The sequence below is a fragment of the Harpia harpyja genome, chromosome 9 (genome assembly GCF_026419915.1).
Source record: "Harpia harpyja isolate bHarHar1 chromosome 9, bHarHar1 primary haplotype, whole genome shotgun sequence".
In the NCBI taxonomy this organism is placed as follows: Eukaryota; Metazoa; Chordata; class Aves; order Accipitriformes; family Accipitridae; genus Harpia; species Harpia harpyja.
The window spans coordinates 25,539,703-25,564,519 of record NC_068948.1 but is presented as its reverse complement, the minus strand read 5'-3'; the positions used below and the strand labels follow the sequence as shown (position 1 = coordinate 25,564,519).

The 24,817-nt window shown below is 66.6% G+C and overlaps 7 protein-coding genes across 11 annotated transcripts; 2 read left to right on the top strand and 5 right to left on the bottom strand.

Moving 5' to 3' along the window:
• Positions 1-212: 212 nt before the first annotated feature.
• On the bottom strand, positions 213-3,217 carry SLC39A1 (solute carrier family 39 member 1). Of its 2 annotated transcripts, XM_052796643.1 has the most exons (4): positions 3,105-3,217; positions 2,445-2,746; positions 1,842-1,972; positions 213-1,233 (listed from the first exon to the last, which is right to left on the bottom strand). In XM_052796643.1, the coding sequence occupies exons 2-4, from the start codon at positions 2,641-2,643 to the stop codon at positions 607-609; spliced, it is 957 nt and encodes a 318-aa protein (XP_052652603.1). In that variant the 5' UTR covers positions 2,644-2,746; positions 3,105-3,217; the 3' UTR covers positions 213-606. The 2 variants fall into 2 exon arrangements, with proteins under 2 accessions (XP_052652603.1, XP_052652602.1); XM_052796642.1 differs by lacking the exon at positions 3,105-3,217 and having other exon boundaries at positions 2,445-2,819.
• Positions 3,218-3,261: 44 nt separating this feature from the next.
• CREB3L4 (cAMP responsive element binding protein 3 like 4) lies at positions 3,262-5,959 on the top strand. Its single transcript, XM_052796646.1, has 9 exons — positions 3,262-3,937; positions 4,081-4,291; positions 4,436-4,533; positions 4,617-4,694; positions 4,771-4,877; positions 4,956-5,024; positions 5,132-5,207; positions 5,296-5,392; positions 5,497-5,959. The coding sequence occupies exons 1-9, from the start codon at positions 3,827-3,829 to the stop codon at positions 5,877-5,879; spliced, it is 1,230 nt and encodes a 409-aa protein (XP_052652606.1). The 5' UTR covers positions 3,262-3,826; the 3' UTR covers positions 5,880-5,959.
• Positions 5,960-6,040: 81 nt separating this feature from the next.
• On the bottom strand, positions 6,041-7,264 carry JTB (jumping translocation breakpoint). The gene is made up of 5 exons (XM_052796647.1): positions 7,074-7,264; positions 6,939-6,976; positions 6,777-6,862; positions 6,560-6,639; positions 6,041-6,437 (listed from the first exon to the last, which is right to left on the bottom strand). The coding sequence occupies exons 1-5, from the start codon at positions 7,148-7,150 to the stop codon at positions 6,281-6,283; spliced, it is 438 nt and encodes a 145-aa protein (XP_052652607.1). The 5' UTR covers positions 7,151-7,264; the 3' UTR covers positions 6,041-6,280.
• A 388-nt stretch (positions 7,265-7,652) lies between these two features.
• RAB13 (RAB13, member RAS oncogene family) lies at positions 7,653-10,039 on the bottom strand. Its single transcript, XM_052796644.1, has 8 exons — positions 9,839-10,039; positions 8,761-8,821; positions 8,610-8,670; positions 8,402-8,479; positions 8,226-8,315; positions 8,074-8,139; positions 7,898-7,948; positions 7,653-7,814 (listed from the first exon to the last, which is right to left on the bottom strand). Exons 1-8 carry the CDS (start codon positions 9,960-9,962, stop codon positions 7,740-7,742), a joined length of 606 nt encoding a protein of 201 aa, XP_052652604.1. The 5' UTR covers positions 9,963-10,039; the 3' UTR covers positions 7,653-7,739.
• Positions 10,040-10,181: 142 nt separating this feature from the next.
• RPS27 (ribosomal protein S27) lies at positions 10,182-11,409 on the top strand. The gene is made up of 4 exons (XM_052796645.1): positions 10,182-10,313; positions 10,549-10,657; positions 10,748-10,858; positions 11,175-11,409. Exons 1-4 carry the CDS (start codon positions 10,308-10,310, stop codon positions 11,201-11,203), a joined length of 255 nt encoding a protein of 84 aa, XP_052652605.1. The 5' UTR covers positions 10,182-10,307; the 3' UTR covers positions 11,204-11,409.
• A 2,271-nt stretch (positions 11,410-13,680) lies between these two features.
• Positions 13,681-17,104, bottom strand: ECM1 (extracellular matrix protein 1). The gene is made up of 7 exons (XM_052796641.1): positions 16,908-17,104; positions 16,152-16,223; positions 15,412-15,710; positions 14,978-15,328; positions 14,373-14,593; positions 13,985-14,072; positions 13,681-13,901 (listed from the first exon to the last, which is right to left on the bottom strand). The coding sequence occupies exons 1-7, from the start codon at positions 16,945-16,947 to the stop codon at positions 13,728-13,730; spliced, it is 1,245 nt and encodes a 414-aa protein (XP_052652601.1). The 5' UTR covers positions 16,948-17,104; the 3' UTR covers positions 13,681-13,727.
• An 807-nt stretch (positions 17,105-17,911) lies between these two features.
• Positions 17,912-24,660, bottom strand: TARS2 (threonyl-tRNA synthetase 2, mitochondrial). 4 transcript variants are annotated; one of them, XR_008236610.1, is made up of 18 exons: positions 24,560-24,660; positions 24,163-24,383; positions 23,629-23,752; positions 23,392-23,513; positions 23,201-23,318; positions 22,859-22,923; positions 22,691-22,769; positions 22,461-22,607; positions 22,254-22,352; positions 21,353-21,519; positions 21,107-21,269; positions 20,897-21,034; positions 20,053-20,130; positions 19,872-19,972; positions 19,620-19,721; positions 19,144-19,191; positions 18,807-18,921; positions 17,912-18,148 (listed from the first exon to the last, which is right to left on the bottom strand). XR_008236610.1 is itself a non-coding variant. In XM_052796633.1 (18 exons), the coding sequence occupies exons 1-18, from the start codon at positions 24,617-24,619 to the stop codon at positions 18,000-18,002; spliced, it is 2,121 nt and encodes a 706-aa protein (XP_052652593.1). In that variant the 5' UTR covers positions 24,620-24,660; the 3' UTR covers positions 17,912-17,999. The 4 variants fall into 4 exon arrangements, 3 of the variants coding, with proteins under 3 accessions (XP_052652593.1, XP_052652595.1, XP_052652594.1); XM_052796633.1 differs by having other exon boundaries at positions 19,144-19,216; XM_052796635.1 differs by lacking the exon at positions 19,620-19,721 and having other exon boundaries at positions 19,144-19,216.
• Between the last annotated feature and the right edge of the window lie 157 nt (positions 24,661-24,817).

The window sequence follows — 24,817 nt, the reverse complement described above, 5'->3', positions numbered from 1 at the left end:
GGGTTAGAGCTGGGGGGGGTACAGCCGGGTCACCCCCCCCCATGGCTGGGAACAGAGCAGACCCCACCCCCCAAAACTGGGGGGGCCTGGACCCCCTCAGCACATATAGACCTGGGGGGGGGGCACTGTGGGCCCCCCCCCCGGCGGACATTGTCGTTCCCTCCCAGTATTGCGCCCCCCTCCCCAGCCCCCTCCCAGGCAGAGGCAGCACGTCAGGTCCAGTCTTTTATTTGCTTTATCCAACGCCTCTCCCCAGCCGGGGGGGGGGGGGCTGGGGCTCTGCACCCCACGCTGTAAGGGCACTTGTGGGTGTGGGGCGGCACGACACACTCAGCCCACCCCCGTCCTGGGGTCCTGTGGAGGGGGACAGCACTGTTCCCCCTGTACAGATGGGGAAACTGAGGCACGGGGCTGAGCCTCACGGGGGGGGTGTCCCCGCAGGCAGGACCCCCACCCCCACCCCGGGGTGTACATGGGGGCCGGGGCCAGCACCTGAAGCAGCACTGGCATTTGCACAGAGGAGGGAGTGCAGAGGGGAACCCCCTTCCCTGGCATCCTGCATTGGGGTTGGGTGGGGGGCATCCCCCACTCCGGGGATGGGGTGTCTCAGATCTTGATGAAGAGGATGGCGGTGACGAGGGCGAAGCCAGCGAGGAGCAGGATGACCTTGGGGATGCGATGTTGGGGGACCCCCAGCTCCTGGGGCAAAATCTCCAAAAAAGTGATATAAAGGAAGGTCCCGGCTGCCAACCCCTCCAGCACCCCTCGGCACAACCGCTGCCGTGGTCCCGCGCCCGCTGCTACCGCTGTCCCCAACCCCACACCCAAAGGTGACATCATGGCGAAGAGCATCAAACAAGCAACCACGGCCGGCGGGCGCAGACAACCCCGTAACAATTTTAGCGCCAAGCTGAAGGCCACCGCGCATTTGTGCAGCAGCAGCGCCAGGCAGACGCGCAGCACGGCCCCCTCTGCCTCCTGCAACCCCAGCGCCAGCCCCTCCAGCACGGCGTGCAACGCCAACGCCAACACCAACAGCCCAGCACGGATGGCGCTCCGGGTGCCGGGAACCGGAGGCTGCGGTGAAAGGGTTTGGATGGAACCGGTGGGAAGCAACGCCCGCGTCTCCTCCAGGATGGACGATGCTTCCCGCTGCGCCAACGCGACCTGCTCCAGCACCAGCACCAGGAAGAAGCCCATGGCCAGGATGAACTCCGGCAAGGGGAACTGCAGCTGGGAGAGACAGCAGAAAGGGGGTTCAGGGCCTGCCTGCAACCCTGGCCCTGCCTGCACCCGGCCCTGGGGAAGGCTGCCGGGAAGCCGTGGGCAGAGGGAGGATCTTTCCATGAGTCACGGCGGAACACGAGGGCTCGTCCCTACTGTCCCCTCCCGGCTGCTCCGCTGCCACCAGCCCGGCCCTGCCAGCTCCATCCCTGCTGTCCCCATCCCCAACGTCCCAATCCTGCTGCCCACCCCCCACTGTCCCATCCCCACCATCCTGTCCCCACCATCCCCCTCCCTCTTGTCCCATCTGTCCCCCTCTGTGCCATCCCATCCATCCCATTCCCACTCAACCCCTCCCCACTGTCCCCCTTCCCATAGTCCAGTACCCACTGTCCCTTCCCTGCTGTCCCCATCCCCTTCCCCACCACCCCCTCCCCACTGTTGTCCCTTCTCCACTGTCCCAGCACAGCTGACACCCCCCCCGCACCCAGCCGGAGCTGCTGATCCTGATCCTGAGGACAGGGACACCGGGAAACCCCCAGGACAGAGCTGAGGTCCCCCTGGGCAGGGTCACCGATGGGGACAGGACCCTAGGGGGGTGGTTTCTGGGTGCTCACTGTGACGCGCAGCCCCTCCAGCGCCGCGCTGATGCTGGCCAGGTAGTCGGGCAGGAGGTCGAGCAGGCAGGTGGCCAGGAAGACACCGCCGGCGAAGCAGCTGACCAGGCTGAGCACCGGGCTGCGGGCATCTGGGGGGGGCCGGCAGGAGGGACTGAGACCCCCACTGAGACCCCCCACCACAGCCCCGCACCCTGGGACGTGCTGGGCCCTTTGGAGTCAGCCCAGCCCCAGGTGACAGCCCCGTCCCCAGCCTGTCCCAGACACCTGGGACCCTCTGAGACCCCTGGACCCCACCGGACACTCCCAGGCCCCCCCAGACTCCCTGGGACCCCCCAGACCTTCCAAGACTCTCCAGACCTCTGAGACCCCCAGACTCCCCAGGACCCCCCAAACCCCTGGGACCCCCCTGACTCCTCCGGGATCCCCCTAACCCTTCAGCCCCTCCCAGCCCCTCCAGGACCCCCCAAACACCTGGGACACTCCGAGCCCCCTCCAGCTCCCCCCAACCCTCCCCGCCGAGACACCCCAGATCCCTGAGACCCCCCCCAGCCTTCCCGGGACACCTCGACCCCCCCACCCCCGGTCCTTCTCCAGCCGTACCGGTGGAGCTGGGGGGCTGTCGGAAGCAGCAGAGCGGGGCAAGGCCGCAGGCAAGGGGCAACAGCAGCAGCAGCACCAACGAGCCCAACTTCGCCTCCAGCCCGGACGGGGACCGCGGAGCCATCCCGGGACTCCAGGCCAGCACCTCCATCCCGGTCCCGGTCCCGGTCCCGGTTCCGATCCCGTTTTCCACCGCCATCCCGGCCGGGATTCAGTACGGGAACTCAACGTTCACCGTGGAAGAAGCTCTGACCCGTCGTTACTGTCTCGATAGCGCTTCGCATCCCCGGGGTGAACCGGCGCTACGGCGGGACGGGATGGCACCGTCAGAGCGGTCGGTGCCGCCTCCCGGTCCCGGTGACTCACCCCCCCCCCCCCCGCCCCCTCCGCCGGCACCGACCCCCCCCCCCCCTCCTGCCCCATCCCGGGCCCCCCGGTGGCCGGAGCACGGCGACGGGTTGGGAGGGGAATTCCCGGGGCGGGGACGGGGGTGGCCCAGGGAAGCGGGGCAGCGCTCCGGTAACGGCGAACCGGGATCAAGGATCGGGACTGGGGAGCCGGGATCGGCATCAAAGACCGGGATCGGGGACCGGGACGGGGGACCGGGACCGGGACGAAGTCCCGGTCCCGGTCCCGGTCCCACCCCGGCCCCGCACTCACCGCTCCCTACTCGGTGTTCCAAAGGGCGGAGCCGGCACTGGGCGTCGCAGCCAATAGCGACGGGCAAAACCCTGACGGTATTATTGAGTGACGCGCATCGCAGCCAATAAAAAACGAGAAGACGGGGTACGGGTCCGTCCTGTGTCCCCCCGCCCCGTCCCCCCCGGGGGGTCCCGTTACCGGGAGGGCACCGGCCCGGTTCTGCAGCCACCGTCAGTTGCAGCGAACCGACCCCCGGGACGCCCGGTTCCCCCACGGGATCGCTCGCTGTTGCTCCCCGGGACACGGTACCAGGACAGCCTCAGCCCGGTTCTCCCCGGTAGCCCGGTCGGACCCTCCGCTGTGTACCGGTAGAGACGGGAAAGGCGGGGAGAAGCCCGGGGAGCCCGGCCCTTTACCGGTGTAATGCTCCGGGGGTGGGACTTGGCTGGGTTTGCCCAGGATACCGGAGATCCTGGTGCACGGCCCCAGGACCGGGCGGAGGCAGCTGCACAACCGGGGACCAAGGTGGGGGGAACGGGACACCCCGAGGAGCTGGGGAAAGGTGGGGGGGGGCGGCGGGCCATCCCTGCTGCGTCAGGGCACGGAGCCGGCGGAAGGTGCCACTGTCCCTCACCAGGATCTGGCGGGAGCAGCAGCCACAGCACCGGGCTCGGGAGGGTCCCCAGGCACCCCGCCGCAGGGGGTGGTCGGTGGCCCCCACTCAACCTTAAGCTCAGGTGATGGAGCCAGAAGCACCGGATGCCGGAATCTTCCCGGATAACGTCTTCCCTGATCCCCCCTTCTCCAGCTCGGAGCAGTCCTTCAAGGGCTGGATGCTCCCCAAGGATGGTGTGAGTCAGTGTTGGAGGTGGAGTGGGGCAGGGAGGAGTGTGTGTGTGTGTCCCCTCGGAGGGACACCAGTTTGTGCATGGGCGGGGTGCCATGGGAACCCTCGGGGTCCCCGTCTCCCCTGCCAGCACCTCTCTGGCTACAGGGGAGCAAAGCCGAGGAGCTGCTGCAGCCGACAGTGAACCCCGACACCGTCTGCGGCCTGAGCGGCCGCCTCAGGTCCCCAGGCAGCTGCAGTTCCCAGGATGCCAACCCGGAGCCCCCCCAGGCTGCCAAGCCCCCCACTGCCACCCTCTATGAGGTGGTCTGTGACCTCAGCACCCCCCAGCATGGCAGCGTCATCTCCATCCAGCTGGGTCAGTGGGGTTTGGCATGGCTCAGCCCCTGGGGGCTGCATCCTGCTGGCGCGGTGCAGGGCAGGGAGCAGAGCAGCTCCCTGGGTTAGGGCAGGCAGGAGCAGGCAGGAACAGGCAGGGCACAGCTACCTCTCCCCCTTACAGATGACTGGCTGTACCCCACGCTGCTCCCCGGCTCCTGCATCATCAACAACCTGCCTGCTGTGTCTCTGCCCACTCCCCTGCCTGCACCCAGCCCCACGGTGAGTCCCCACAGCCCCCCCCCCCATACCCACACTGCCAGGCATCCCCAGCCCGTCCCCATGCATGTCCCATCTCTCAGCAGCTGAGCCTGACAGAGGAGGAGAAGCGGCTGCTGGCGCAGGAGGGGGTGACGCTGCCCAGCACCCTGCCCCTCACCCAGGTGCCTGGGTGGGGGAGCTGGAGGGGGGTGGGAGGGGCTGGGGCGCAGGGCTTACTCCTCCACCCCCCTGCCCCAGGCTGAGGAGCAGATCCTGAAGAAGGTGAGGAGAAAGATCCGGAACAAGCAGTCGGCCCAGGACAGCCGGCGGAGGAAGAAGGAGTACCTGGATGGGCTGGAGAGCAGGTGGGTGCCGGCAGCACTGCGAGCCAGCACGTCCTCAGGCGCGTGTCCCCTCACCCGTGCCCGTCTCTGCCCCGGCAGGGCAGCCGCATGCTCAGCCCAGAACCAGGCGCTGCGGAAGAAAGTCCAGGAGCTGGAGAAACACAACGGGTGAGCGTGGCGCGGGGCACTGCAGTGGGGACGGTGCCGGGATGAGCAAGGGACGGGGGGGAGAAAACACCACCAGGACAGGCACTTGCCGACCCCTCGTCCCTCAGGTCCCTGCTGCGGCAGCTACAGGCGCTGATCAAGCAAACATCCAACAAGGCTGCCCAGACCAGCACCTGCGTCCTGGTACAGCACGCTCGCCATGGCACACCACGCGTGCCGGCGTCTCCCAAGCACCACTCGGGGGCACACGGTTCCTGTTTCTCTCCAGTAGATCCTGCTCCTCTCCCTGGGACTCATACTCTTCCCCAGCTACAGCCCCTTCTGCCGGGGCCTGGGGGGCAACCAAGACAGTGACAGGCCCACCGGAGGCAACAGGGAGGCTGTAGGAGCCCCGGTCGGGGCAGGGTGACCAGCTGCAGCTTCCCCCACCCCACCCCAGTGCTGCCCACCCCAGCATTCCCTGTTCCCACAGTGATTTCCAGGAACATCCTGACCCGGGGGGAGCCACTGGGACTGGCCAGAGAAGCCCCATTCCCTGTGCCAGGGTGGCTGAGGGTGGAAGAGCCAGGACCTGCAGCTGCAGAGGAAGATGGAGCTGAGGGGGGGCATGGGGACAGGAGGCCCCCCCCCAGCAGGGAGCCAAGCACCAACTCCTCAAGCCAGGCCCCCCCGGGGATGCACAGACAGCAAAACAGGGACATGGGGATGAAATGTGACAGGCAGTGGAGAACAGCCCCAGCTTTGGGGCCCTGGGAGCCACCCTGGGGTGGGAGCAGCAATGGGGGGGACATCCAGCCCAGCCCGGATGTGGGGGTGTGCCCCCCACCCCCAGCAGCTCTGTGTGCCACTGAATAAACCTGTGCCCGGTTTGCACCCCAACGTGTGTCCGAGGGTTGGTGCTGAGCCCGTAGTGGGGCCATGGGGGATGGAACCACCCCCCCGCCCCTGCCAGGTCTCCAACGGGGAGCAGACGCAGTGGGACAGCCCTACATCACTCCCAGGGATGAACGCCAGCATTGTTCTGGTGACAACGATCAGGATTTATTACACACTGTGCTCCCCAGGGGCCTGCCCCGTGCAGGCAGGCACCCCTCAGCTGGTCCCATGGGATGCCCCGGTGGCATCCGAGGCAGCTCCCAGCAGGACTCCTGTGTTCACAGAGCAGGGCAGGGCCTGCCCCAGGCACCTGTTCCTTCTCCCACCCGGTTGGGAGCAGCACGTGAGCAGAGTTCTCGCTCCAGGACAGCCGGGCTCTGCTAAATGGACTCAATCTGCTTGCGGACCTTCTCCAGGGCCTTCCTGTCCAGCACGCGCTGGCGACACACCACAAGCACCGCAAAGATGGTGGCAACGCACATCATGGTGCCGACGAATCTCCAGAAAACGTGCGCCTCCATCACTGCCGAACGACAGCTGCACCCATAGGGAGAGTTAGGAACCCTGGAGGGAAAAGCTTCAACCCCAAATCCAACCCTGTCTCCCCCTGTGACCCCCCCCTCTCTGGGGCTCATGGCTGCCCCAAAGTCTGCACTCACCTCTTGAATTCGTCCCTCTTGGAGGTGGCACAGCTAATTTTCTCAATGAAGCCGGTGGGGCTGCACTCCGCTATAGTCTTCTGCAACCAAGAGGAGTCCATCAGGGGCCATACCGGGGCAGGACCTGCCCTGCCCCAGACCCCGCCAGTCCCGGGCAGGGCACGGTGTGACCTGACCCGCTGGGGGTGAGTGCAGCCCCGTCGCTGCCCGTACTCACCGCCTGGAAGCTGGAGCAGCGGGTGCACTCCTGGGCCACCACGAAGTCCTCCACCCGCCAGCACGGAGTGGCCGCCACCGGGCTCGCTGCAGAAAGAGCACGACCGCTGAGTGCGGGCCCAGCCGGGAACTCACCGGGCCCACCCCGCGCCCCCGCACTCACCCGAACGCCTCTCATCGCTCGCCGCCATCGCCGCCGGCCTGTGGAGAGAGCAGAAACGCCGTGAGGGCCGCGCTCCGAGCCTGGCCGAACCGTGCTTCCCCCCCGGCCGCGCTTCGCCCCCAGCCGCCCTCTCACCACAGACCGCACACCAGGGCACCCAGGACGGCGTAAAGGGCGTAGCAGCGCGGCCCGGTAGGGTCACGTGGCCCCATCGGCGCGGCGGAACTACCGGGCTGAGCCCTGCGTTTCTGACGGAGCCGCCATCTTCAGGCGCGGGGACCGCTGGGAGAAGCGGGAGACGACGGGAAGGGCAGGAGGCGGCAGCGAGGGGCAGTGCCTGCATAGGAGGCAGGGTTGTGGAGGGGCGCAGTTTCATACGGGGGCGGGACTTGAGGGACGGGACGTGCTTGAACGACAGGGCGTTATGGTAAGGGGCGTGACCCGGGGCGTGGTTTTAAGCAAAAGGGCGTGGCTTCGCACAGCCCCTACGCGGCGGCGCCCCGGGCCCTCGGCCCCCCCCCCCCAGTCCCGGTTCCCCCCGCCGGGCCCGTCGTCCCGCCCGCCCGCCCGCCCCCCCCCCCCCCCCCCCCCCCCGCGTCCCCAACAGAGACACCGGAGACGGGGCAAGGCACAAACTGGGCTTTATGGCACGAGGTGTGGACGGGGGGGGGGTGTCAGCCCTCCCTCCTCGCCCCCGGCCTTCCCTCTCCCCGCCCCCGGAAAGGCGCCCGCGCTGCCCCGGGGCAGGCGGGGGAAGCAGCAGCGGCGGTGGCGGCGGGAGAGGGGGGTGTCGAGGCGGCCCTACGCCAGGGAGCATTTACCCCCAGCCTTCCTCGGGGGGCCAGGCTCCAGCAGGGGCCTGCTGCTGCTGGGGGCCTGGAAGAGGGAGGGGTGAGGGGTCGGGGGGAGTGCCAGAGCGGGGGGGGGTGTCCCTCCCCCGGCCCCCCCGGCCCCCTCACCGCTTTCCGGGAGGATTTCTGCAGGATGTCCCGCGCCAGTGTGCTGAAGGCCTGAGGAGAGGAGATGGTCAGCAGGGACCCCCCTCCGGGGATGGGGAACCCCCCCAGTGCCGCTCCCGTTGGGGGGGGGTATGTGCGGCCCACCCCCCCCCCATACATCTGGGTCCCCCTCTCACCTCTTCCACGTTTACGCTGGACTTGGCACTGGTCTCGAAGAAGCGGATCCCGTGCTCCTTCGCCAGCTGTGGGACAATGGGAACCCCCCTGGCTTTGAGCCAGGTGCTGGGGTGGGGGGGAGCCTCCCCAGCCCCACGGTGCCCACCCTTACCTTCTCGGCCTCGTCCCGCTGCACTTTGCGCTTGCCCTCCATGTCACACTTGTTGCCAATGAGGAGACGCTCAACCCCGGCAGAGGCGTTCTGCAGGCAGGAGAGGACGGGCAGGACCCCCCCTCCGCCCCCCCCCCGGCCCCCCTCCCGTGTCCCCAACCCCAATGCACACCCACCTCCTTGATGCTTTTCATCCAATTTTGGATATTCTCGAAGGATTTCTCATCAGTGATGTCGTACACGAGGATGATGCCCTGTCAGGATGGTGTCGTCACTGGGGCAGAGACCCTCCACCCTGGTTTGCGGGGGGAGTTCCTTATCCCCAGGCAGCCGCGGTCTGTCCCCCCCACCTTCTGGGGGCTGCTGGCACCCCCCCCACCGTACCACGGCTCCGCGGTAATAGGCTGTTGTGATGGTTTTGAAGCGCTCTTGTCCCGCCGTGTCCCTGGGGGAGAGGCAGAGGAGAGGGGGGTGAGGGCAGCTCGATGGGAAGCTGGGGGGTCCCCAGTTCCACACACACACACACACCACTTACCAGACCTGCAGCTTGATCTTCTTCCCATCGATGTCCACTGTCCGGATTTTGAAGTCGATCCCTGGGATGGAAGGAGAGAGACAGGGGCTGGTGATGGCACTGGGAGCAGATGCCATAAACAGTTCCACTCTCAGTCCCAGTCCCCAGTCTGCCAGTCACCATCTGGCATCCCAGGAAAGGTGGGGGGAGCAAAGTTCAAGCCCGGCACCGGCTGCAGCGGGTGGGAGAGGGTCACCAGCATCCCCAAGCCTGCTAGACACGGCATTCCTGCAGAATGGCATCACCCCGCACAGCTGCCTGCCATGTTGCCCACACCTGGGTGGCAGGGGCGGGCGCAGAGACCAGAGAAAGGGAGCTGCTGGACCCCCCCCAATCAAGTCAACCAGTCCCAAAAGCTGTCAGATGCCCCCCCAAACTCCCATGTCCCTGCAGCCACCCCCCCCCCCACTCGGCTCTGTTTCAGGACACCCTGTTTCAGGGGCTGAAGTGGGGGAGGAGGAAGGGCTGGAGCAGTTGGGGGGCAGCCCCTGGGACCAGAGCCCCAGGCCGGGAGGGTGATGGTGGGGTACAAGCTGGATGGACCCCTGGCCCAGCTGGCATCTCCACACCAGAGTTTATGGCACGGGTCGTGCTGGGGTGGCTGCCCCAGGCTCAGGAAATGGTTTTACCAGCACGATGGAAACTCGGAGGAGGACGGGCCAGCAGGTGCTGGGGTCCCAGCTCGGTGTCAGCCGCTGAGCAGGATCAGTGTCGAGCCGTGGCCGGCATCACCGTGCCATGCCAGCTTCCTTCGTGATGCAGCCCCTGGAAATGGCTCAGACCTCCCCGTTCACCACTTGGGATGAGACACACACAGAGCTGCCCCATCCCCGGGTCTCTTGCCAGTGCCGGAGTGTGGGTGAGAGGCCGGCACGGGAGAAGGAGAAAGGTGGCGAGCGAGTGATGAGAGCAGACCCAACCGCCCTGGCCTTCGTCCAGCTGCCCCGGGGTTGAGCGGTGGGGACCCGGTGGGCGGTTGGGTGGGGGGAGGGTGGATGGGGGGGGGTGTTGGGTGTCCCCGGGGGTGCCGCTCACGCACCAATGGTGGAGATGTAGGTGCTGGTGAAGTTGTCCTCGGCGAAGCGGATGATGAGGCAGGTCTTGCCCACGCCGCTGTCCCCGATCAGCAGCAGCTTGAAGAGGTGGTCGTAGGCCTTGGCCATGGCCCCCGCCCGCCGCCGGGCCGCTCTCCCCCGCCACCGGGACCCGCCCCCCTCTCACCCCGCCACCCCGTCCCGGGGCGGAGGCTCGCCCCGAGCCCTGCCCCACCGCCATGACGTCACCACCACCACCCCCGCAACGTCACCGCCGGGGATCAACCGACGTCACGACACCCGCGCCCCTCCAGCACGCCTCCCAAGATGGCGGCAATACAGCTGACCTTCCCAACATGGCAGCGCCCCGCGGCCGCGGCTCACTTCCGCCCGTGCGGGGAACCCCCGTAGCGGATATAGCGGCTCTCGCTTCCGGTTTAGCCCCTTTTCGGTCGCGGCTGCTTCCACGCCAACATGCCTGTGAGTGCGGCCCCGGTACCGGGGTCCAGCCCCTCCCCCTTCCCCCACCGCTCCTGGACCCGGGAGGGTCCCAGCGCCGCGATACGGGAGGGAAGAGGAGGAGGGGGGCCCGGTTGTCGATCCGGGGGTGGGGGGGAGGGCAGCGGGGTGGGCCGTGACCGCCGCCATCTGCATGGCGGGGGCTCCAAGATGGCGGCGGGCGGGGACCGGGCTCTAACCGGGATTGTCCCCGCAGCTGGCGAAGGACTTGCTGCACCCTTCCCCGGAGGAGGAGAAGAGGAAACACAAGAAGAAGCGGCTGGTGCAGAGCCCCAACTCCTACTTCATGGACGTTAAGTGCCCGGGTAGGGCGGCGGGCCGAGGGGCAGGGGGCAGGCAACGTGTCCCGGTGCGTCGCCCCCGGCCCCCTCTCAGAGCTCTCCCTTTCCCGGCAGGTTGTTACAAGATCACTACGGTGTTTAGCCACGCTCAGACAGTGGTTTTGTGCGTGGGCTGCTCGACCGTGCTGTGCCAACCCACGGGGGGCAAGGCGAGGCTGACAGAAGGTGGGTAGCAGGCCCGGGGCGGGGCGGCTTATGACACCCACACACACACCCCAGCTTCCTCGGGGAGCTGCCGGGGAGGGGTCTTGAGGAGGCTTGTGGAGACGTGAATTTTCTGGGCTGGAAGATTGTAAAAGCCACTTGGTTATGGGCATTTTCAGAACTGGGGTGGTGTTTTAGGGCAAAAACTGCTGAATTTGGGCTGGTGAGACAAAGAGATTCCCGTGCGGAAGGGATTTCATTTAAAGAGGCTGTGGTGTTTCTGACTGCGTGGGGGGTTTTTTGTGGGTTTTTTCTTTAATTTTTTTACCTCCCTCAGGCTGCTCTTTCAGACGAAAGCAGCATTAAGCGAAGGGCGCGGGGGGATGGATGTGACAACTCGCCCAGAGCGCGAGCAGGGGCTGCCGCCGCAGAGCCCTGTCTCCAGGCCTGACCCGAGTGCGCTGGCAGGTGTGCATCCGTGGAACGCCGGCCATGAATGTGACATTCATATTGTTGCTACAGCCCTGCCCATCTCGCTGTCAATAAATTTTGGATAAAATACATAAAAATCAGTTTGCTTTTAACGCTCTGATTCTTCGCTGCAAGAGAAGGGTGGTTTGGCAGCAGTTCTGAAGCAGATTTTTGTCTCCCCTGGGTAGTTAAACGACGGAAATCAATAGCTATTAACCTTTGCGACAAATGAAACGCTTCCTTTTATTCAGGCCAGAAATAAAACCACCCCCATGTGCAGAATAGGATCTCTCACTGCCGTAAGGTCGCATTCTCCATGCGTAGGGATTTACTTCCCTACATTCCAGAGGCTCAGCTGAGTCCTGTTTCATGCTGGGAACCTGCAGGAGGGTGGGAATATCCTGCAAGGAGGGAAATGCAGGGAGGCTGTTCTGAATATCTGAGTATTTCTGGATAGTAACTAGTGATGCCGGAGTTGGAAGCAGGTTTCTTTTCCTCATGGCAGAGGTGTTCCATGGGGAAACCTCTTAACCTCACTCATCAGAGCTCTTGCTGCTCTTTGGCCTGGGAGAGTGCAGGAAATACTGATACACAAAAAACCCTGGGGATTTAATGTGAAAAATGGGAATACCTCTAATTCTGTACTGCTGGATGTACATTGATTTGCTTGATATGGCTGAGGGATGGGATGGCATCGAGAGGGACCCAAACAGGCTGGAGGAGTGGGCTGGTGTGAAGCTCCTGAGGGTCATATGCCTGGGCAGGGGGGGCAGTTCCCAGTACCAGCACAGACTGGGGGATGGATGGGTTGGGGGCAGCTCTGCAGAGAAGGACTTGGGGGTACGGGTGGGTGACAAATGGGACCTGAGCTGGCAATGTGTGCTGGCAGTCCAGCAAGCCAACTGTCTCCTGGGCTGCATCACCAGCAGCAGGTCGAGGGAGGGGATTCTGCTCCGCTCTGGTGAGACCCCCGTGGAGCTCTGCACCCAGCTTGGCAGTCCTCAGTGCAGGAAAGACACGGAGCTGTTGGAGCGGGTCTGGAGGGGGGACACAAAAATGATGCGAGGGCTGGAATACCTCTGCTATGTAGAGAGGCTGAGAAAGTTAGGAGAAGAGAAGGTGCCGGGGATACCTCGCTGTGGCCTTTCAATATAGAAAGAGGCTTGTAAGAAAGATGGAGAGACTTTTTACAAGGGCCTGTAGTGACAGGACAAGGGGCAGCGGTTTTAAACTGGAAGAGGGTAGGTTTAAATCGGATATAAGGAAGAAATCTTTTATGGCAAGGTTGGTGAGGCACCAGCACAGGGTGCCCAGAGAGGTGGTCAGTGCCCCATCGCTGGAGACATTCGAGGTCTGGTTGGATGGGATCGAGTGGGAGATGTCCCTGCTCATGGTGGGGGTGGGTGGGGGGTGTCAGACTAGGTGACCTTTAAAGGTCCCTTCCAACCCAAACCATCCTGTGATATCACGGACAGACGGTTGGCTGGCTGGCTGGACAGAGTGTCTGGGGGTGGGTGGCTCTAGGGAAGGACAGACACCAACTCTGAAAAAGGATGGACACCTGGACAGCTGGGTTCCCCCAGGGACCCCAGCACCCTCTAGGGACCCCCAACACCCCCATGCCCCCTCCCCAGGATCCCTCAGGGAGCCTGAGCTGCTGGAGGGGAAACTGAGGCACGAGGGTGGGGGGAAATGGGGTGACCCTGCATCCAGCTGGTGCCCATGGGGGGGCTCAAGGGAGGAGAGGGGCAGAAAGAGTGCAAAATGGGGGGTGGGTGGTACAAAATAGGGGTTAAAAATGGGAGTGCAAAAGGGGAATACACAGGGGGGTGATAATAGGAGTGCAAAAGGAGGGGCAAGAAGAGGGGAGGCTGCAAAAATAGGGGGGGTAAAACCAGGGGGTGCAAAAAGAGGGGTGCAGCCATGATACCAGGATGCCTCCCGCCTAGCCCCCCCTGCATCTCAGTTTCCCCACTTGCGATCTCGGGGGGCCATGGGGACACGCTGGGATCATGGCAATATGGGGGACACATTGCCCCTGTCCCCAGACACCTGGGTCCCTTTCCTGGCCCTACAGTTAAGGGGTGTGTGTGTCAGTGCTGGGGGGGCTGCCCCAGACACCAGGGTCCCTGTGGTGACCAGGCTGCACCCTGATACACAAACACACAGTGTCACACCCGGCCCCACACCCCAACACCACAAACACCCCAACACCTGGCCCCACACCCTGACACACCCCAGGGCCTGGTGGTGGGGCGGAATGGGGCCTTGTGGGGACACTGAGGCACAGGGGGACCTTGCACACAATGGGGATGCGGAGGCTCAGGAGACCTGCCCCCGCCCCCCAATGGGGACACTGAGGCACTCGGAGGTGACACTACAGCACCTTTATTACCCCTCCCTCGCCCCGGGGAGGGGGTCACTCATCGTGGCCGAGGGGTGGGGGGGCCACGGCAGCCCCCAGGGTCACCTGGGCGAGGTACTTGGTGTTGAAGCAGCGGCGCTGCTCGGGGTCCCCCCGCGAGCAGCAGCCCTGGGGGTCATGCCAGGTGTCCCGTGGGGTGGCACAGAGGGTAGCGATGCCCTGTGACAGCTGTGGACACATGGGGGGGGGTGTCAGGGTGGCTGTGGGGGTCCCCCAGAGCCCCCGGACCCCTCCCCCCCCCGCCCACTTACCTGCTCATCAGCGCAGGCGCTTTGCTTCTCGGAGGGCAGCAGGCAGCACCCGGACGTCACGGCCCGCAGCAGCTCTGGCACCGGCCGCCTGCAGGACATGGACACAGGGGTCATTTCCTGGGTTGGGGGGGGGCTCAGGGTGGGGGCCCATATGCCTGGGTCCCCTCTGAGATGGGAGGGGGTCCCAATTGCCTGGGTCCCCTCCCTGATGGGGGTGGTCCTGGACGCCTGGGTCCCCTCTGAGATGGGGGGGTGGGGGGCAGACATGACTCCTGGGTCCATCCCAGTCTCCCCCCCACCATTCCACCCACAGCCGCACCCCTGTAGATCCCTCCTGGGGGGGCACCTGGACACTGGGGTCCCCTGGGTTGGGGGGGGTGGCACCCACCTCTTGGTGAGCAGGCGGGTGGGCCCGCAGAGGGAGCGGAGCAGCGCAGGGCCCAGCCGGGCCAGGCTGATGTTGTGCAGCTCCCGGTCATAGGCTGGGTGGGGGGCAGCAGCTGCGAAGCAGCGGACCCAGGCATGGCCCCCCCCGCGCTGGCAGCAGCGGTGCTGCCTCGTCTTCACCGCCGCCTCCTCCCGGCAGAACCGCTCCAGCCCCTTCCGCCACTGTGAAGGCGGGGGGGGTGGCATCAGTGGGGGCACCTGGACACCTGGGTCCCTTCCCCAGATGCCTGGGTCCATCCTGGACACCTGGGATCCCCCCACCCTGTCCCAAACACCTGGGTGACACCCCACATGCCTGGGTCCCTCCCAAACACCTGGGTCCCTTCCCTGGATGCCCGGGTCCTCTTCCCAAATGCCTGGGTCCCCTCCCCAAATGCTTAGGTCCTCCCCCAGACACCTGGGTCCCCTTCCCCAGATGCTGGGGTCTCCCCTGGACACCTGGGTGATTCCCTGGATTCCTGGGTCCCTCCCAAACACCTGGGTCCTCTTCCCAAATCCCTGGGTCCCTCCTTGCCCCCCTGTGTCTGCCCCCGCCCCGGCACTCACAGCATCATGGGCGCAGGTGAGGCTCCCGTTGCGGCAGCAGCGGCTGTACTCGCGCTCCAGGCGCAGGCGCAGGCGGACGCGGGGGCCAGAAGGGCCAGAGGGGCCGGGGGGGCCGGGGCGCAGTCCCCGCAACCCACAGATGTTGCCCATGTTGGCGGCGGTGGGCTCGCCGGGGGGAAAGGGCGGCTCGGCAACTGGGTCCCAGACAGTGACAACAGCGGTGGCGGCGATGGCATCGGGGCCCTGGGCGAAGCAGCGGCGGCGTGCCGCGCCTTGCTGCCGGCAGCAATGGTACTGGCGTGTTTTCACCCCAAATTCATCGGTGCAGAATCTGTCCAGCACATCCGTCCACTGCGAGACAGCGGGGTCAGACCCCCCCCCACGCACACACTCTGGGTGTCCCGTCCCTCCCCCCCCCAAGCCCGGGGACTCACGGCGTGGCGGGCGCAGGGCAGTGGGGTGTGGTGGTGGCAGCAGGCATCAAGGCGGGGCCGGAAGGCGTCGAGCGCGGCAGCCTGCCGGCGCAGGTGGGCGAAGGCGGTGGAGGGCAGCTGGAGGGTCGGGGGGGCCCGGGGGGGCTGGCTGCAGTGACGGGTGATGGCAGTGGCCACAGGCCAGGCGGGGGGGAAGCCGTCCAGGGTATTGGGCCAGGCGGGGGGGTGGCGCGGGGAGGACGTGGCGCCCATCGCCAGGATGTCGGGGGGCAGCACGGGGTTCTGTTCCTCCTGCAGCACTGAAAGGTGGGGTGTGGGGAGGAGGCAGGGGGGGTGTCCCCACTGCCCTGGCCCCAGGTGACACTTGTCCCTATGTGCCCCCCCATCCCAATTGGTTCCCTGTCCCTGTGTCCATGCCCCCCTCCGCCTCCATCACAGTACCCCCCGTCCCCAACCCCTGCTGTCCCCATGTTCCCCCCATCCATGTCCCCATCCCAAGGTGTCCCCATCCCAAAGTGTCGGCCCCCCCCATGTCTCCCCATCCAGGTCCCCATGTCCCCATCCTTGGCCGTCCCCATATCCCGTCCATCCATGTCCCCATGCCCCCACCCCATCCCCAACACCCCGTGTCCCCCCTATCCATGTCCCCACCCCTGGGTGTCCCCATGCCTGGGTGTCACCCCCCCCATGTCCCCCCATCCTGGGGTGTGTCCCCCTCCATGTTCCCCCCCCGCCCTTACGCTGCTCGATGTGGGAGTGCTGCAGGACCAGGCTCTCCTGTACCACATGCTGGGGTTGCACCAGGGCCACCACTGTCACCAGTGGGAGACACAGTGGGTCAGCGGGGGCACCCCCACCCATCCCCCTGCCCAGGGAGGTGGGGCAAGTGGGGACCTCCGCCATCCTGTGGGTTTGGAGCCCCATAACAAGGAGGGGACCCAGGCATTTGGGGAAGGGCCCCCAGGCGTTTGGGAAGGGGACCCAAGTGTCAGGGAGCGGACCCAGGTGTCAGGGAGGGGACCCAGGCATCCGGGGAGGGGAACCCAGGCATGCGGGTGGGGACCCAGGTGTCCGGGGAGGTGGCCCGAATGTGTGGGCAGGGACCCAGGTATTCAGGAAGAGGAGCCGGCTGTCAGGGAGGCGACCCAGACATTCGGGAAGGGGACCCAGGTGTCCGGGGAAGGGGACCCAGGCATTTGGGAAGGGGACCCAGGTGTTGGGGAGAGGACCAAGGCATCCAGGGAAGGGACCCAGGTGTCCGGGGAGGGGACCCAGGTGTCTGGGGGGGACACAGGCCTCTGGGGAGGGGACCTGTGTCTGGGAGGGGACCCAGGTGTCGGGGAAGAGGACCCTAGTGTCAGGGAGGTGAGCCAGGTGTCTGGCAAGGGGATCCATGTCTGGGGAGGGGACCCATGTGTCCAGGGAGGGGACCCAGCCATGCTGGGGTGGCGGGGGACGACGACGACCCTGCCATCAGTCGGGGCCGTGGGACTCACCCGCAGTGCTGAGGAAGAAGAGGAGGCCGAAGGTGGCCATGGCGTCGGGTGTTGTGAGGGCCACCGCCAGCTCTGCCGCCTTATGAAGGGCCGGGGCGGGCGCAGGGCCATATCCTGCGGGGCTGAGTCACAGCCTGACGTCGCGGCAGGGCCCGGAGGGGGGAGGGCCGATGGGGGGGGTGGGGTGGTGGCCGGGGGGCTGTGGGTGCTGTGCTACATCCTGCACCCCCAAACAGGGCCACAGTCACAACCCTGACCCCAACTGCCCCAGCCAGGACTGGGGGAAGGGGGGGGATGGGGGACACCACAGTGATCTTGTCCCCACCTGGGTGGCCCTGCCCCCCCCCCCAGCCTCAGGGACCCCTGCGTCAGAGCAGGGGGAAGCGGCCAGATTTTTGTGGTTTTTGTCCTGTTTTGGGGACTGCCCCACCCGGTGAGTCACCCCTCATGCTGGCAGGGATCAGGGCAGGGGGGGGGCACCCATGCAAGAATCCCCCCTGGGGGGGGAAGGGCCCTCAGCTCGTGTCCCCCACCCCACACTAGGGGAATCCCCCCATGTGGGGCAGTGGTGGCAGGAGGGTGTCACGGCCTTGGTCACCTCTCTTCATCCTAGGACACAGCAGGGGGGAAAAGGGTCGTTTCCCCCCCCCCCCCAGTGCAGCCTCATCCTGCCTGGCGCTGAGCCCAAACTTTTAGGCAGGTGCCGGGGAGTGGGGGGGGAAACAGCCCCGTCCCCCCCGTCCTGATTGCCCAACACCCGGCGGGGACGTGACTTGAGTTTGTGCAACACCCTGCCCCTCCCTCCCCATGCAGGGGGGGACCCAGACATCCGGGCTGGGGGGGGGGAATGAGAAGCCAGGCGTCTGGGGTGGGGGGACCCAAGTATCTGGGGTGGGGGGACAGACCCCTGCGTCCTGGCCCCCCCCCCCCACCCAGGATGCCAGCACCAAGGGGTCTGGTAGATGGACTGAGCTGCCCAGGTCTCAGCTCCTGCCACAGCCTGGCACTGTTTCCCAACACTTTAATGGGTATCAGGGGTGTGTTGGGACACACACGCGGGGACAGAGGGGGGGACACACGGTGGGGGGGATGTCAGAATTGCTCCTCGGCATCAGGGACGCGGGCGTCCCGCAGCTCCCGCAGCCGCTGCAGCAGCTGGTGCAGGTCGCGCTCCCCCAGTTGCCGGTTGTCCCGCGTGCGGACGCTGACGGTGCCATGTGCCCGCTCCCGCCGGCCCACCACTGTGGGGGGGACCAGGTGGGTGGGGCCCCATGTCCCCCCCTCCATGTCCCGCACAGCCCCCCACCCTGTATACCCCCTACCTTGCACATGCAACCCCCCAGGCACCCCCCCATGTTGGGCACGCTCACCCACGGGTGCACGCACACATGCCCCCACGTGCTCCTGCATGGGCAGCCACAGCCCCCCCCCACCTGTGACCAGCACCCACTGCCCAGGGACAGGGGGGCCAGCAGGTCCCCGGGGTGGGGGGGGTCTCGGGGGCTCTACAGGGGGAGTCCCAGGGGGTCCTGGGGGGTCCCAGGAGATGCCAGGGGGGTCCCAAGAGGGTCTCAGGGGGTCTTCAAGGGGAGTTCCAGAGGGGTCCGGGGGGGGTCCCAAGGAATTGCCAATGGGGAGGGTCTCAGGAGGGGTCCCAAGAGTGTCCCAGGGGGGTGTTGGGGGAGTCCCAGGGGATTCCCAAGGCGGGGTCCCAGAAGGAGCCCAGAGAGGTCCCAGTGCTTCCCCCCAGCAGCTCCTGGGTTCCAGTGGGGGGTGGTTGGGTGCTGCTGACTCAGCACAGCTGGTCCTGGCGGGGGGGGGGGGGGGGGGTGTATGTGTGTGTGTGTGTGTGTGTGTGCAATCCTGGGGGTCTGGGGTGTCCATTCCCCGGCCCCTTACCCAGCTGGAAGTTGTAGTGGGCGAGCTGGGCCCGGCGGATCTTCCTGGCCAGGGTGGCCCCCGCGTCCCCGTCCAGGTCGGCCATCATGCCACCCCCTCGCAGCACTGCCTGCACCTGCCCCACAGCATCAGTGGGGGGGGGGGGGGGGGGGCACAGAGGGATGGGGGGGCATGGGGGAGCATGGGAGGATGGGGGGTACACAGAGGGACAAGGAGGGATGGGGGGCACAGAGGAATGGTGGGGCACAGAGGGATGGGGGAGACATGGGGACATGGGAGGATGCAGGGGGACTCAGGGGGGGGACATGAGAAAGGACATGGCGGGGGGCACACTCACCTCCCGGGCGTAGTCCTCGACTTCGGGTGCCTGCGGGATGACCATCGCCTGCAGTGGGGACAGCCAGAGCGGCCTGGGGGGGGGGGTGACATTGGGGGGGTCACAGGGAGGGGGATGACATCGGGGGGGTGTCAAGGCAGGGGTGAACCAGGGATGGGGTGACCCGGGGATTGGGGGGGGTGTCCCCAAGATGGGGGTGCTCCAAGAATGGGAGTGTCCCAGGGATTGGGGGGGGTGCCCCAGGACAGGAGTGTCCCCAAGACTGGGAGGGTACCCCAGGATGGGGGTGACACTGGGGATGAAGGGACCCTGGGGAATTGGGGGGGGTGTCCCCAGGATGGGGGTGTCCCAGGGATTGGGGGGTGCCCCTTTTGTAGCCCCAAGGTGAGAGATTTTTTGCAGGGGGGGCTGTCCCCAAAGGGTCCCAGTTTGCCCCCAAGGGCAACCGGGACCCTTCGGGGTCAACCCCCCCTCACCATCGGCCACCGCAGCTCTCGGCCAGCACAGCCACCATGCGCTCAACGGAACCCAGCACTGCCCGGTGGATCAGCACTGGCCGCACCACTCCCCCTGTCGCACTGAGGGGGGGACATACACATACACCAGGGGTGAGGGGGGTGCAGGGGGACCCAGCCCCATCCTGACACCCCAATTCTGCCAACCCTAGCCCAACTCTGACCCCCCCAAGCCCCAATTCTGTTGTCTGCTCCCCCCACCCCCACCAATACCTGGCATACTCCAGCTCAAATCTCTCCGGCATCTGGAAATCCAGCTGGATGGTGCCGCATTGATGCTGCCGCCCCAGCGCATCCCGGATCCGGATATCGATCTATAAGGAAAAATGGCAGGGAAGTGTTCCTGAAGGGTGCCAGTTTGCCCCCAGGGACCCCCCACCCCAAAATCTGTCACCTTGGGGCCATAAAAGGCGCCGTCGCCCAGACTCAGCTCCCAGGGCTGCCCGAAGGCACGGAGACTCCGCTCCAGCTGCTGCAGGGACAGATGGGGGAGTCAGGGAGGGATGATGTAGGGGACACGATGCAGGGGATGTGACGCAGGGGCATGACATACAGGCACGACAGAGGGGACCAACACAGAGGGCATGACAGGTACGATGAACAGGCACGACAACGAGGGGGACACAATGCAGGGACAGCAACATGGGACCCTGTGCAGGTGGAACACAGGGGGGACAACGTGGGGGACACGACGCAAGGGACACGATGCAGGCACGACAGAGGTGTGGTGCAGGGCATGCGGTGCATGCGTGCGACACAGGGACACAATGCAGAGGCCACACTGCACAGGTCACGCTGCACGGATACAGCACACGGACATGACGGCAAAGCTGGGAGGTGACAGATGGGACATGCCGCATGGCAAGCAATGACACACCTGGGAGGTAACACACAGGGCACCGCAGGGAACACGACAGGGGATAAGGCGGGGGACGCCACAGCAGAGCTGGGAGGTGACGCGCAGGACGTGGGGGCAAAGCTCAGACGTGAGGGACAGGTCACAGCGCAGGGGACATTATGGCCTGGCTGAGACACGGCGCGTGGGACACGGGGACAAAGCTGGGACATGGTGCACAGGGCATGACGAGAGGGACAATGCAGGGGACACGGTGGCGGCAAGGCAGGAGGTGATGCATGGGGCACGCTGCAGAGGATACGGCAGCAAAGCTGGGATGCAATGCCGGGGACGGTGCCAGCAGCAGGGCCACGCTCCGTCCGCGTCCCCATCCCCGTCCCACCTGTTCGGCGCGGTCCCAGGTCTCAGGGTCCCCCAGGAATCCGGGGGGGCGGGTGGCCAGGGCCAGGCAGAAGGAGAAGCCCAGCGTGGCGTAAACCGTCTGCATGAAGTCCAGGCAGGCATCAATTTCACCCTCCAGCTGGGGACAAGGTGTCAGTGGTGGCCAGGGGGTGTGCGACACGGTGGGGGGACACATGGCGGGGACATTCACCTGCTCCAGTGTGCAGAAGATGTGAGCATCGTCCTGCTGGAAGCGCCGCACCCGGGTCAGCCCTGTTAAGGTGCTGGGGGGCTCGTTGCGATGCAGCACCCCAAAATCGGCCAGGCGCAACGGCAGCTCCCGCCACGACCGTGGCCGGTGGGCGAACATCAGGCTGTGGACGGACAGACGGACAGTCAGATGCATCATCAGCCCACCCAACCCCCCCAGTGTCTCCCCCACGTCCCCCCCACTCACCAGTGAGCTGGACAGTTCATGGGTTTGAGAGAGAGGGTTTCAGTGCCAGCGGTGAAAGAGAACATGTGAGTGCTGTAGTGCTGCCAGTGCCCCGAGAGCTCCCAGAGCTGCGGGCTGAACACATTGGGGGTCACCACCTCACAGAAGCCCCTCGCCCGGTACTCGCTCTGCGGGGACAGGGACAGGGATAGGGATGTCAGCCCAGCCCCATGGCGCCTGTCCCAGGGGAGGGCTGCAGGTGCTGCAGGGCGCGGGAGGGACAGGGAGCTGCATCCATGGGTGCTGCAGGGATGGGGCACGGCAGGGACTTGGGGTGTAACATCTGGGTGCGGTGGGGATGGGGGGCAGTGGGGGGCACGACAGGCCTGGGGTGCAAGAGGGGATGGAGTACACATACAGGGTCACGGTGCAACGGGGTCTGGGTGCAGTGGGGTGCACAGCGGGGTGAGGGTGCAGGCACAGCAGGGCTGGGGTGCAACAGGGTGCACACGTGGGGTCACAGCACAAGAGGGTTTGGGTGCAGTGGGGTGCACAGCAAAAGTGGGTGCACAGCAGGTGCAAGAGGGTCTGGGTGCAATGGGGATGGGGTGCAGTGGGGTGCACAGGCAGGGTCTGGGTGCAGCTGGGAATGGGGTGCAGCTGCAGCGGGGCTGGGGTGCAGGTACAAGAGGGTCTGGGTGCAGCGGGGTGTGCAGTGGGGACAGGGTGTGGGTGCAAAGGGTCCAGGGTGCAACAGGATGGCGGTGCAGTAGGGTGCACAGGCTGCAATGGGGCTGGGGTGCAGCAGGGTGCACGTATGTGGGGCCACGGTGCAGGGCAGACCCCAATTTCTCCCCTTACCCCCGGCGGAGGTGATGGTGACACCCCCAGGGGGGCAGAGGGGGGGCTGTGGGGGCCGTACCCTGATAAAGTCAACGAGGGTGTTGTAGACGTGGGCACCGCGGGGCAGGAAGAAGCAGCTGCCGGGGCTGAGCTTGTGGAAGAAGAAAAGCTCCTGCTCCTGCGTTGAGGGGTGGGCATTACCAGGGGGTTGCCAGCAGCCACCGGCAACCCCCCAGTAACGCCCACCCCCCACCACCGCTGCCCCCCACCACCACGTGGGACTTACCCGACCGATGCGGCGGTGATCCCTCAGGGCAGCCTCATCCTGCGCCTGCTGCCAAGCAGCCAAATCCTGGGTGCTGGGGAAGGCAACGGCGGCAACACGCTGCAGCGACTGGCGGCTCCCAGCCCCTCGCCAAAACGCTGCCGAGCTCTGCCGGGAGGGGGTGGGGAGAAAATCAGTGGGGTCTGGATACCTGGGTGTCCCCCCCTTCTCTGCCCCACATCTAAACCTACGGTCAGGATGCGGAGGGCTGCGATCAGCCCCGTGTGCCGGAGGAGGGGGCCGTGGCAGAGCTGGAGCAGGGGGCCACACCTGCAGGGACAGACGGATGTCGGGACACCACAGCCCCGTCTCTGGCCAGATGCGCCCCCCCTCCCCACCCCAGAGCCCCCTGTGCTCACCTATAGACGGTGGCAGTAGGAGACGTCACCTCCTCCTCGATCTGCTGCAGCTGGAAGCTGTTGTGCTGGGAGGGGACACCGAGGTGGGTGACAGTGGCATGAGTGACACCAAGGGGGGGGTGACACCATGCTGGGGGTGAGGGGAGGACCGAGGTGGGTGAGAGTGGCACAGGTGACACCAAGGGGGGGTGACAGTGAGTAGGGGTGACACCGGTCCCTGTCAGCATCACCCTGTCCATAACCCCAACCAGGAGGGTCCCGATGTCCCCAGGCTGGGCCTCCTTACCCCATACTGGCACAGGGAGGGGACATGCTGGGGAGGGGGCATGCCTGGGGTCTCACCTTGAAGAGCTCGGCCAGCTGCTGGCGGGTGGCCTCGAGGCGCTCGAAGCGGTGCCCGGTGCGGGCGAAAGCGTCACAAGCGTCCTCCAGTGCCGGCAGCTCGCCGCGCTGCACCGTCCTGCAGGCGTGGGGACAGGCTGGGGACACCGCGCCCCACAGGGGACCCGTGTGTGCCCCCGCCATCTCCTTACCTCTCTCCCATGTGGACGTCGCAGAAGAAGCCGTCCTCGGTGGCCTGGGCACTGCAGAGTGTGGCCCCGTAAAACTGCTCTGCCACTGCCCCCAGGACGCAGGCGCTGGACTGCCAGAAAGCCTGGGGGGGGGGGGGGGGGGGGGGCAAGGATGACACACATGGAGGGGGGGACATGGGGGACACGCTGTGAGGGGAGTGGGGTGCGGATCCAGCCCCCGTGTCCTGCAGGACTCACCGCCTGTCCCTCCGGCGTCGAGAAGTCGAGAAGCTCCAGGTCGGCGTCGCTCTCCAGGGGCCGGTCGAGGTCCTGGAGGGTCCCGTTCACCCGGGCCACCAGTGCCGCCTCTGCCAGGCCCCCCCTGTGGGGACACCGGGGGGACCCTGAGGACCCCATGGGGACGCCATGGGGACCACGGGGACACTGTGGGAACCCTGCGGACCTTGTGGGGACACTGTGGGGACCCTGTAGGAACCCTGGGGACACCATAGAGACCCCGTGGTGACCCTGTGTACCTTGTGGGGACCCCGCAGGGACCCTGGGGATGCTGTGGGGACCCCGTGGGAACACTGGGGACACCACAGAGGCTCTGTGGGGACCCTGTGGAGACACCATGGACACCCTGGGGACCTTGTGGGGACCCTGTAGGGACACCACAGGGACCCTGTAGGGGACCCTGGGAACAGTGTGGGGATGCTGGGGACCCCGGGGACACTGTGGGGACCTTGGCTGTCCCCACCTGGGGAGGGGAGGGCCGGGGCCTGTGCGTACCCCAGCTGGGTGGCCACCTGGAAGGGGGTGGTCTGCAGGGCCCGGCCGGGCAGGCAGCCCCCTCCGGGCAGGGCGATGCGGATGGGGGTCCCCGGGGGGGGGCGGCCACTCCCTGTCCCAGTCCCGGTCCCGGTCCCGGCCTCATCCCGTTGCTGCTGCGCCGCCCGCAGCTGCTGGAAGAGCCGGAGGCGCTCAGAGAGGTGGGGGTCCGGCCCGGAAACCTGGGGAGGGGTCAGGGGTCAGCGTGGGGTCGGGACCCCTTCGGAGCGCGAGGGTGCCGGAGGGTAGAGGCGGGCAGGGGGGAGTGAGGGGGATGGGGCGTGGGGTGGGGGGAGGGCAGGACGCCGGGGGTCCCGGAAAGGGGGTGGGGTGGGGGGTGGGGCGGGCCCGAGCGCACCCGGTGTCGGCGCGCGACTCCCGCGAAGAGCAGCCGCCCCCCGGCCCGGGTGGACGGCATGGCGGGAGGCTCCGCCCCTTCCGCCGCCGGCCGGACGCGGGGGTCCGCTGCGGGGGCGGGGCCGAGGCCGGAGGCTCCGCCCAGAGGCGGGACTAGATACGGAGGTCCTCTCCCAGCGCAGCGGTGGAATCCCCGCCTAGAGGCGGAGCCAGGGACGGGTGATCCCTCCCAGGGGTGAAGCCGAACGCCTAGGTCCCA